Here is an 11014-nt window from a genome sequence, read left to right as displayed (position 1 = left end):
TACAGCTATGAGTAGGGCCTCAAGTACCTTGGGGGTGTGCAGACGTGCTCTGTGCTTTCAAAGCTGAGGTAAGTAATCCTGTACGGGGTCATTGGGGTCAGCATTCAGGCATCAACTTCTAGGGTAGGTGCTGTGGAAGTGAGCTAACATGGGCGGAGTTGCTGGGATACTGAATGGATCGCTAACCCCTGAGAGCAGCTCTGAGGCACTTATCTGAGTCCCTGGGTGAGGTCAGTGGGCACCCTGGAGCTTCCTCACCAGAGTATGTGGATCTAGACAAGTTTACCAGAATCGTGAGACTGTGTACACCCGGGAGGAGTCGGCTCACTCCCGGCACCTTCTGGGCTGGGCAGGCTTGCTGAGTCAGCGAGTCTCTATGTTCCCGGGAGAAGGTGGGCATGGATCCAGGTAAGTTTCTCAGAGATTTGTGGGACTGCGTGTACCCAGGAGGGGCTGGCTCATTCCCTGCACCCTCTCTGGCAGGGTGGGAAGCTCTGACAGGCTCACCAGAACTGGGAGGGTCTCCATGTCCTGGTTGCTATCCCAAAACGGCAATGTTCAGCAGCAGCCTGGGGTCAAAGGGGGTGGGGAGACTCAGCGTGCACTTCCCCTCTTGTCCCAACAGAGCAGGGTCTCTCCAGTCTCTGCGCCAGTCTTAGTCAGATGCTTCCCCTGTATTTCCACACTGCTGTCTCAAGTTTCCAGATTTTGGAGGGTTTTCCTCACTACTTTGCTGGATTTTTTAAAAAATCATTTCTCCTACACATTCTGTTCTACAGGTGACTATCTACTTGTTGCTTTAGACCTTTGCATTAGAAGTGAGGAGTGGCCACCTCTAGTCAGCCGTCATGCCAGAAACCACTCATACAAAATGAAAGGTCAAAAGTCAGAAGGGGAAAACCATGTATGACAAGCTGACAGACAACAGGTCACTCTTTTAACGTGTAAAGAACTCAAAAACGTTAATAAGAAAAACTAAGATACCAGTATATACTTACATGAAACATATGGCCAAACTTTCCACAGAAGAGGAAAACACAGATGATGAACATAAATGTAGAAAATATTCAACATCACTAGCATTGAAGAAATACAAATGAGAAGAAACAGTGAACTTTTCCTGCTTATCAGATATTTTGCGTTTAATGACTACAGTCAGTGCTAATGAGGGTGGAATATATGATGGTCTAGACATTTTATCACACTTCTAGGGAGTATGCCAAATGAGTCATACTTTTGTACAGAGATTTGGAAATCGATTTAGCACTAATAACGTCTATTTCCCAAATAATTCCCGCTTAAGGAAACAAAGCAATTGAAAATTATCAATAAAGTATACTGTATAATTTTGATTTATATTATAAAGTGTGCTTTATAATAGTCAAAGCAATGGAAATAATTTCATGTCTAGGTAATTACTGATTAAGCAAATTAGGACATATTCAAAGTCATGAAAAAATTCTTATGAACAAGTAAATGGCAACAATTCAATAAACGATAGCTGTTAGTAAAAAAGCAGAATAAAAAATTGCTTATACAATATGATCTCAACTATATAAAAATTATTTTAAAACAATGGAAGGAAATATACCCAAATTTAAGGAATTTGTTTCTGAACTTATGAGTAATCTTTTTTTCTTTTTCTTTATGACTTTTGCTTTTTTACATATTATAATAAGTTATAGTCATTAGTATAACCAGAAAAAAAGTTAAATGTTATCACCAAATGATGTCATTTTATTTTCCTTGTGTCTGCAGACAATCACATGCAGGGCAGCCATTGCCTGGGCAACAAATTCTCCTCTGTCAATTGAAGAAGTGCAAGTTGAGCCCCCAAAGGCTGGGGAAGTTCGTATTAAGGTAAATTTAAGACCTTTGAAAGCAAATAAAAGGAAATTCTGTTTTATTAAAAATATATAGAAAGACATGCAAATGAGTTCTATATTTCATTTGCATTTTGAGTCTATCCACTTTGTTTAGTAAAAGCAGAAATTTTAAAACTAAGACAATTGAATAAAGTTAATGAATGTTTGAAATATTCTTAATAACTGTAAGAACTGGTAACTCACTCACCACCAATTTTTTTTGTAATTATTAGGATTCTTACTTAAATTATATAATATCAGATGCTTATATGTTTTACAGTGTGACCTAGAAGATTTTTTAAGTGTTAAACTTTTCTTTTTTTGGAAGGGCCAGAGAATGCATTTCCCCATACTTCTATGATACGAAGTTGATACTCAAATGCATATTCACTGACTAACAGACCAATTATCCCACTCTATTGTTTTGTGCTCACACATTTTAAGAGTCTCAGAAAATTTGTCTAAAAAAGTGTACCATGTGGTACATTTCAATTTCCAGGAGTAAACAGCAAGGACTCCATGATTTGAAAGAATTTACAATTATCAAATACAGCTTAGAACAGAAATAGAAAAACATAGACCTATCGAAGGTTTCTTATCACTCTCAAATCAAACTCTCCATCAGTGTATCTCAAATTTTATGAAATTGTTAAATATCCTAGATTAGGAATGTTATTGATTAGAATCTCATTACACATTAAATTCACCTATCTTTTTAATTAAGTCCAGGAAATTTAATGCTTGGTTCAATGAATACAACAAATATGAAAAGCCATATCCTTCTAGTCCATAGCATATCTAACCCAGGTAGGAGAAGGTATAAAGAAATGGTTACAAGAGTAACAGAGAAAACTGATTATAGAGATTGAGAAGATAACAGGAAGAAAAAGGACGGAGGAACAGAAGCAGGGGATAGAAAAAGACAGAAGGGAATGAAAGACAAAACAGGAGAATAGGGGAGCTCACACTCAGTGAATTGCCAATGCCCGGTGCTGTGCCGAGGACTTCATCCCACCAGTGAGGGGAGGTAAAGACCAGAGTGAAGAGCGGTGAGAACGTACACAAAGGAGGGAGTTCAATAATTTGTTTTAACTGACTGCTCTTCAAACACTATATTCTTCTATTTATCATTCATCCAAACAGCAGTTAGTTAGTGCTTGTTGTGTGCTGGTTCACCATCCACTGAAATGTTTCCTAGTTCATTAGCCACCGTTCTCTGCTCTTGGAATGATATACCCCTTAACTACAAAGGCTGCCTCCGAAATAATAAATCCAGAATAGCCCACCAGGGTGAAGACTGCATAGCAGAAACTGAGCAATATCACTCTGAACCCTGGATAAAATCAAAGTTAAGAACTGGATCTGCCCCTCAGCACTGACGATCCCACCCCCAGCTTATGCGGTGAACAACTTCCCATAGATAATAATTCTTATTTGATATGCAGAACAAAACTGATAAGGAGATGCCAGCCCGCTGCATACCTAAGATAACTCTGTACTCTTTGAGAGCATCTTGAAGCCGTTTTAACACTGTGAGAGCCAAAACCACAGCATATTTCTCATGAGCATATCTTCTCACCTATTTGCTACAATCATACCATAGGTGTTCCCAGTGTTCCAGCTATAAAATGCTGCCTCTCCCAAGTTCACATACTGAAAAACTAGTCCATATGCTTTTCTGTCAGTATTCCAAGCTGAGCAGTAATATATGGGCTATGGTACATGAAATGTTTCATTTTTATGACCCGAAGTCATGGGGTTGGGCCTACCCACAGATAAGAAAACTTAGGCCATTAATTAAGAAGTTTTCAAATTTCTGAACATCAGTTAAATTTTGCAACAGTTAGCTTACTTAAGTTCACTTTTCATTATTACCTTAAAGAATGTTTTCAATGCTTCAAAATTTAAAATTTTGAAAATTTATTTTCCCAAAGCACTGGAGAAACATTCCATAATATTGGGCCTAAAATTATGTGTTTCTTAATGGTGGTACTATTGATATTTGGTTTAAAGAAACCTTTCGTTGTATGAGACTGTCCCTCATATTTTAAAACTCTGATGACAGGATATACAGACTAGATTTCAAAAGCTTAAATTTATTACCAGGTCTGAGCATGAGCCATGTGCTTTGCATAAGTCATCTTAAGTCTTTGAATGTCCCTTTCCTCATCTCTAAGTTGGAGGTGATAAGGCCTGCCCTCTGTTCTTCTGAGTGTTATTATAGAGATAATATGAGATGATTTATGCGGGGAAAAATTTGTTCATATTTAGTCTCAAATAAAAATAAGAGAAAAATCCCAGAACCAATTGACCCTATATCACTCAATTCTCATACAGATGACATCTTCAGGGATCTGTGGTTCTGATGATCATGTCTTGAAAGGAATAATCCCAGTGAAGTTTCCTTTAATCCCAGGCCATGAAGGAGCTGGGATTGTGGAGAGTATAGGTGATGGAGTGAACTCCGTGAAACCAGGTAGGAAGTGGGGCAGCAAAAACCTTCCCCCCAACAGCATGCCAGAGAACTCCTGCTGCACAGAGAAGGAACTTAAAATGCACTAACATATTTATGAAAAAACATAAATTAGTTTGCTCTGGATTATTCTGACTAATCATATATCATGAGTTTGGCTCTAGATTCTTCTAACCAAAGACATATCATGATATCACATGCATCCGGTGATTCCAAAAGTCACATCACTGTGATGTCTGTCTGCTGTTGCTGTCATCTCTGGCAATCCAGTGGGATAGTGACTGAGCCAAATCTATATATCCACAGCTCAGTGAAGGCTGAGATAGAACCAGCGCACTTCTAAATAAATTGAAAGTTCTGTAGGGATAGGGACTGCTCTTATACTATAGATTCTTGTCCCCCAGAATGCTTAGCATGGTGAGTGTTGAAATGTATTAGCACAGTGCTGGAATACATTGAATGTCTGACAAATGAATGGATGTTCTAATCAAGTAGAATGTAGAGCTTGAAATTTAGTTGACAGGATGATAGTGACATTTTGAAGAATCAATAGAAAGCAATTATATGCTCTTCCCAGGCTTATCAAAATGAATCTTAACATTGCTGTTCTTAGCATGTCTGAAATGATCAGAGTGAATAAGAGCAATCACTCAGATTAAGGTAATGTGGGAACTCCACAGTTTGGAGCCAGCTACATAAAGAGATTTAAGAAAGTGCATAGTCAGGACATTCATGAAGCCGTCATCAGTGTATTCATCTAGCAAGAAATTATGGAGTGTCTACCAGGCATAGTAGGAGAGAAAAAAGTAAAAAGGCGTGGTCTACATCTCCAAGAACATAATGCAAATAGGAGACATAAATACTCTATTTCCTCTTTAGCTAGAAAAATTCTAGTGGAAGTTTTGTGAGAAATGATGACAAGCATTTGAAGGTAAAGGACAGACAAGAGAGCAGAACCTTTCCCAAATCTGAGATCCATTTCCTTTGGAATATTTTAGGGCCAATGAAAGTAAGGTGTGCCTTACCTAAACATACAAGAGATTTTTTCATGCCGTCCAATCTCTGCAAGAAGCCAAAAGGGAGTCATTTCTGTATTATAAAAATTTGTAAGAACCGATATCGAGACAATGTTGTAGACCTCTGACCAGGTCCTCATAAGTCTGTGATGACTGTGTTAATTTTCTTCCCAGACCCCACTCAGGCTGTCACCCTAGTGCCCAGGAGGGCTAGCTACTGATAGGATCCAAACATAATCAACATTCTCTCCATAGCTCTGCAGCCTAAAAAACCACCCTCTGTACTAAGAGCTGCAGAAACAGCCTTTCTCTGCAGAGGAAGAGTTATTCCTTTGATTCTCTGGGGTTACCACATCTTAGGACTTAACCCCATTAAAGAAAACATGTCAAAAGCCTGCTATGTTTCAGTATGTCATAGTGGGGCAGGGGACTCAATGGAAAGAGCTCTGCCATTATCTAGTGGGCTACTTTAGGCAAGTGGCAACTGCTGTGACACTAAATCCTTCAAATGAAACACAGAAGGGTTAAACTGGATGACTTATCTCTAAGATTAATTTCTGGATATTCTATTTCCAGAGTAGGGAGAAGCAGACCTACAACTATCTATCCAGCAAGGAATATCCCCAAATTCCCATTTGCCCTAAAGAAAAATGGGATTTCTGAAACCAGGCGAAATGGTTTCTCCTTTGAAATAGCTATGGGTGTTATATTGTAAATTATATTTGTAAACATACTATTTTTATTTTTATTCCAATCATATTTTCAAATTATTGATCCTATCACTTTTTCCTCTACATAGGAGATAAAGTCCTTACAGTCATTATTCCACAGTGTAGAGAATGTAGTTCCTGCTTACACCCCAGAGGCAACTTCTGTGAGAAGCAAGAGTAAGTAGATTTGTCTCTCACTCTTTTATTGATTGCTTATATTGTACAAGCATTAACTGTAGCTAAAGATGCTCATTTCTCTCTTTGCAAATCCATGTATCTTGGCTGGTACCTATGCCTGTGTTTATGTCACTGCACAACAGTATTCTGCCTTCTTCTGGATTAATGATGGATGGGACCAGCAGATTTACCTGCAAAGGAAAGAAGATTTATCACTCTTTCCGCACAAGTACATTCACTGAATATACCATTGTGCCTGAGATTGCAGTGGCAAAAATTGATGATGCTTCTCCTATGGATAAAGTTTGTCTCATGAGCTGTGCAATGCCTACAGGCTATGGGGCTGCTGTTCATTCAGCCAAGGTGAGGAAGTTACTTGATTGTTAGCATATGTCACAGTGATTTGCCTGGAAAAACATCAAAACTAAGCCAAATCCATCCAAATGGTTCAACTGGTATTCCAAAAGTCTCAATGGTTATTTTTACCTTTTTGTTTATTTTCTTAATTACACAGGTGCCCAGCTTTGGTTTGTAATCCAAGTATGCCTTATGAATCTGTAGGTCACCCCTGGTTCCATCTGTGTGGTCTTTGGACTTGGAGGAATTGGCTCAGCCATTGTCATGGGCTGCAAAGCCTCTGGTGCTTCTAGGATCATTGGAGTTGACATCAATGAGGAGAAGTTTCCTCGGGCAAAAGCCTTAGGCGTCACTGATTGTCTCAACCCTCAGAAACTCAAGAAGCCTGTCCAGCAGGTGGTGATGGAAATGACAGGTGTTGGTGTTGACTTTGCCTTTGAGGCCATTGGACTCACGGAAACCATGGTATGTAGTCTTAACATGTAGATGTATTTTACATAGCCTCATAGAAGTCTCCTGGAAATATATTTTAGACCTGTGGACCCCAAATCCAAAAATAGAATGTAAATTCACTCTAAAACATTTTGAAAACTTTTCCATTTTGAAAATAAAAGCAATATACAGTTAGACATATGTCACTTAGTACACAAAGATTAAACATGCAAAACGCTAAAATACCAGTATTCCCTTTTCTCTGTTCCTGGCTCTTTCTTTATATCTATGTATTTTATACTTAGGTATGAATACACATATGATATTTACGTCTGTCTTCTAAAAGGACCTTTCATTCACTTGGAAAATTGCTTGTCAAACTACTATGTGTAAGTGCGTTAAGCTCTAGGGATACAAAGGGAAATAAAATAGGCACCATCCTCCTGGATCTTGCAATTTAGAGGAGAGAGTATGTACCTACTGTACTTGGTCAAAGAATGAAGGAAGCAGAGGTAGTGATGTAGACGATAAGGTAAATAAGGTGAGGCAAATAAGGTGAAATGGAGGAAAAGGGAAAGAAAACAGTTAAGAACCAGAAAAGGAAATAAAATAGATGTGAAGATGTATGCTGTGCATCCTCAGAAAATTGAATTAGCAAAAAAAAAAAAAAAAAAGAAGCTACACACACACACACACACACACATGTATATTTGTTTTCTCTTGTTTGAATAGAAATGAGTTGGGCAGAGAAGCCTGGCAAGTGAAAAGGTCAAGCAAAGAATACAGTAATGTAGCCTTTGATGCAGTGGGTAGTTTTATTTAATACACTACTTACTGTGTGCCAGATAGTGTCCAAGTGTTTTAAGAATGATAAATCATTTATCCTCATAACAACCCTGCAAAGTAGGTAGTTTTATTCTTGTTTTGGCTAATGAGGAAACTGAGGCATAGGGAGGTTAAGTAACTTGCCTAAGAATACACAAGTAGCAGTCTCTTGTTTTTACCACTAAATGCTACTAGTTCTCTAATGAGATTCCCATCATTCACCATGTTGAGGCTGACTTTGAAGTAGCATCTGCCCAACAGGAGGTTCATTAAGCCTATGGTCATTATTCTCATTATTAGATAGCTGCTTGGGAATCCTGCCACCTGAGCTATGGTGTCTGTCTGATCATTGGGGTGGCTCCACCAAATTCGAAGCTTTCCCTTGATGCAACACCAATTATCACTGGGAGGATACTGAAGGGCGTCTGTTTAGGAGGTAGGTATGTCAATAGTAGGGCCCTCACAGTTGCTCTTGTGAGATCCCTTTCAGCTTTGCAGAAACATGAAAGCCAAAGTTTCTCTCCTTGGGGAAACAGAGATATAATGGTAAAACTTTCCAAAGACTCCTTCTCTAATGGGTTGGCGTATTTTGCAAATCAATTTTAATTAAATTAACTAAATAGGGGGGTTTCAGTTCCAATAAAATTTTAATCTCCTGCAAAAAAAATTGGGGGGTTTTCCCAGAGACTGGAATAATTCAGATAACTTTGGTTCTACACAGGAGGATTCAATGTTTATTGTGCTATATTAACAGCAATGCCTTTTATTTACATGCACTTATTTGGTATTTTGGCACTGGTTTTTGTCTTCCCAGAGGAGACCTTATTTCTAACCAATACTGACTAACATCTTTAGTGAATTAACACTCCCATATCCACGCACTCATCTGGTGGTGAGTTTCCATGCCACCTCCACACATGAATCAAGAAGGGAGAAAAGTGTGTGCAATGGTAAGCCCAGGAGGTGGGTTGGAGACAGCTAGTTTAAAAGGGTCATTTTTCAACTCAGTAACATAAATGTTGGCCCAATTTTTCTCCAAAAGATTTCAAGATATCATAACTATCTATAGCAGCCACACTTAGCAACAGCTTCTGAGGTACAAGTAACTTCTCTTCCATGTTCAGTGGCAAGTTTTCAGAGAAGAACCTTACCCATCACATGACTTACTTGATTTATTTTTTCTTATGGTTGGCTTGGAATTTCTCAAATCTTATTACTATATCCTTTTTGTTTTGCAGAATATAAAACCAGAGACTGTATTCCCCAAATAGTGACTGCTTATCTGCAACATAAGGTTAATGTCGATCCATTAATAACCCATCAGCTGCCTTTTGACCAAATCCACAAAGCCTTTGAGTTGTACCATGCTGGAAAAACGTGAGTGTTTTGTTTGATGATCTTCTGTATGCCAATAACTCACAGAGAAGAGGACCCTTCAAATATTTCCCACAGTTTTTCTCTTTTCTGAGAAAGAGATGGTTACTTGGATCTTTGATATCTTTCACACACTTAACTCTATTTCATACTCTCACCAGGATAAGAAAAGGTTTTACTGCAGGCCCCTCTTTGGGAATCACCTACATCAACTTATTTCAGAGTGATCTTCAAGAATTCAGTATGACACTAAGAACGACTGTATCCCACATTGATCAATTATTTATTTTTTTCTGGTTAAAGAAATGAACTAAAAAAATGAGGTGACATTTCTGGAGTCAAAAAAACCTTGCAAGGAATCTCAGAAAAAAGGTTTAGATTCCCACCCAGGGCGCAAATCCTTTCTACATCATTTCTGATGATGGTCAATCTGCTTCTGCTAGCACACCTTCAGGGATGGAAAATAAGTGCTAATTTATTCATGTATTTATTCAACACTTTTATTGTTGATGCACTCTTTTCCAGGATTGTCATGAGTGCTGGAGATAGTAGAGAACAAGCAAGTAGCTGTAAACTAGTAATCACAACTGTGATGGACGCTTGGTTTTCTCATTCTGATTCTAAGCAAGTCTCCCTTTTATATTCTCTTCCCCAAGCCTACCTACATCCTTTGCTTGTTTAGTGATTTTAAAAATCTAGATCTTTAACTTTTCAATCTAGTTCTTAAATTTTAATCCTGCTAGTCCTTCTTGGTTTAAACTTATCATATCAGCCCATTTAAATCAGGAATGAAGATCTGAGAAAAATTGTGTGAAATTTCAGAAACAGATTATCAAGGATGGGAGCGGGGATTCAAGAGGCAGTGGACACACTGTAAAAGGAAAGAACCAGGGGAACCCCTTTTTTTCTTCCCCTTCCAGACATGGGACAAAATTCTAGGCTGAAGGAAGCTGATTAGAAGCTGCAGCAGAGGCTTGGGATGTGATTGTGGTCATGTATCCAGAGAGAGAGGTCCTCAAAGCAAGGACCTTCCTTTCAGGGGTAATGTTGAATCCCAATCCAGACCCTAGTCAGATGGTGATATTTCACATAGGTGAATTAGGATGAAGATGGAGGTAGGGATGGGAAAAGGTAGGCAATGAGGTACTTTCCCATGATATGGTGTATAATCATTTTGCTGAAATCACGATTTCCCAGGCAATTCAGTTATTTCATTATTGCACTTGTATGTTTCAGCATCCGTTGTGTTCTGCTATTCTGAGATCCCAGGCAACAAAAGTTGTGAAGATGTCCTTGGAGACTCCTTTCCTGTCCTGTTCCACCTCCCTGATGATTCCAGTACACTAGAAAGAGAAGCATCAGAGATGGAAATGTAGTACGGCTGTGCAAAAAAAAAAAAAATGTGCCTCTTGAATGCCATTATAATAAAATAAGTTCTGAGAGCTAATGTCATATCACACATTCTGTGACTTTAAAAAGGGAAATGATGGGATTTAATGGGTGATAATGCTGATATGTCCATCAACCCAACTGATCTCTGTCATCAGTCCATGGAAGTTGCCTCTGAGTTATCCTTTGTTCCCATGCTCAAGGTACCTTCATATCTGGCAGATTTTCCTGCATCTTTCATGCCACTCTAGGGTTGACATGATGATTTTGCTGCTTCTGCAACATGCTGGGGTATCATAAATCAGGACACTGTAAGCCATTTTCTATCCTGGGGTCTTTGCTCCATCCTATGCCTCTACCCATGAAGTGGTGAAGGATGGTCCCCATCTACTTTCA

At 38.7% G+C, this 11014-nt stretch overlaps 1 protein-coding gene across 1 annotated transcript; it reads left to right on the top strand.

Moving 5' to 3' along the window:
- Positions 1-398: 398 nt before the first annotated feature.
- Positions 399-10490, top strand: LOC134385756 (alcohol dehydrogenase 1-like). Its single transcript, XM_063107466.1, has 10 exons — positions 399-408; positions 780-904; positions 1759-1860; positions 4203-4341; positions 6154-6241; positions 6385-6604; positions 6803-7063; positions 8156-8291; positions 9094-9232; positions 10466-10490. The coding sequence occupies exons 1-10, from the start codon at positions 399-401 to the stop codon at positions 10488-10490; spliced, it is 1245 nt and encodes a 414-aa protein (XP_062963536.1).
- Positions 10491-11014: the final 524 nt, after the last annotated feature.

The sequence above is a fragment of the Cynocephalus volans genome, chromosome 9 (genome assembly GCF_027409185.1).
Source record: "Cynocephalus volans isolate mCynVol1 chromosome 9, mCynVol1.pri, whole genome shotgun sequence".
NCBI classification, from domain to species: Eukaryota; Metazoa; Chordata; class Mammalia; order Dermoptera; family Cynocephalidae; genus Cynocephalus; species Cynocephalus volans.
The sequence above is the reverse complement of the archived record's forward strand: the minus strand, read 5'-3'. Positions and strand labels throughout refer to the sequence as shown.

What these genes read in the sequence shown, in the direction of transcription:
- LOC134385756 (XM_063107466.1), top strand. An exon ending in TTGGACTCACGGAAACCATG is followed by an intron (nt 7,064 to 8,155) that starts GTATGTAGTCTT and finishes TCTCATTATTAG; the next exon opens with ATAGCTGCTTGGGAATCCTG. An exon ending in TTGTACCATGCTGGAAAAAC is followed by an intron (nt 9,233 to 10,465) that starts GTGAGTGTTTTG and finishes TGTATGTTTCAG; the next exon opens with CATCCGTTGTGTTCTGCTAT.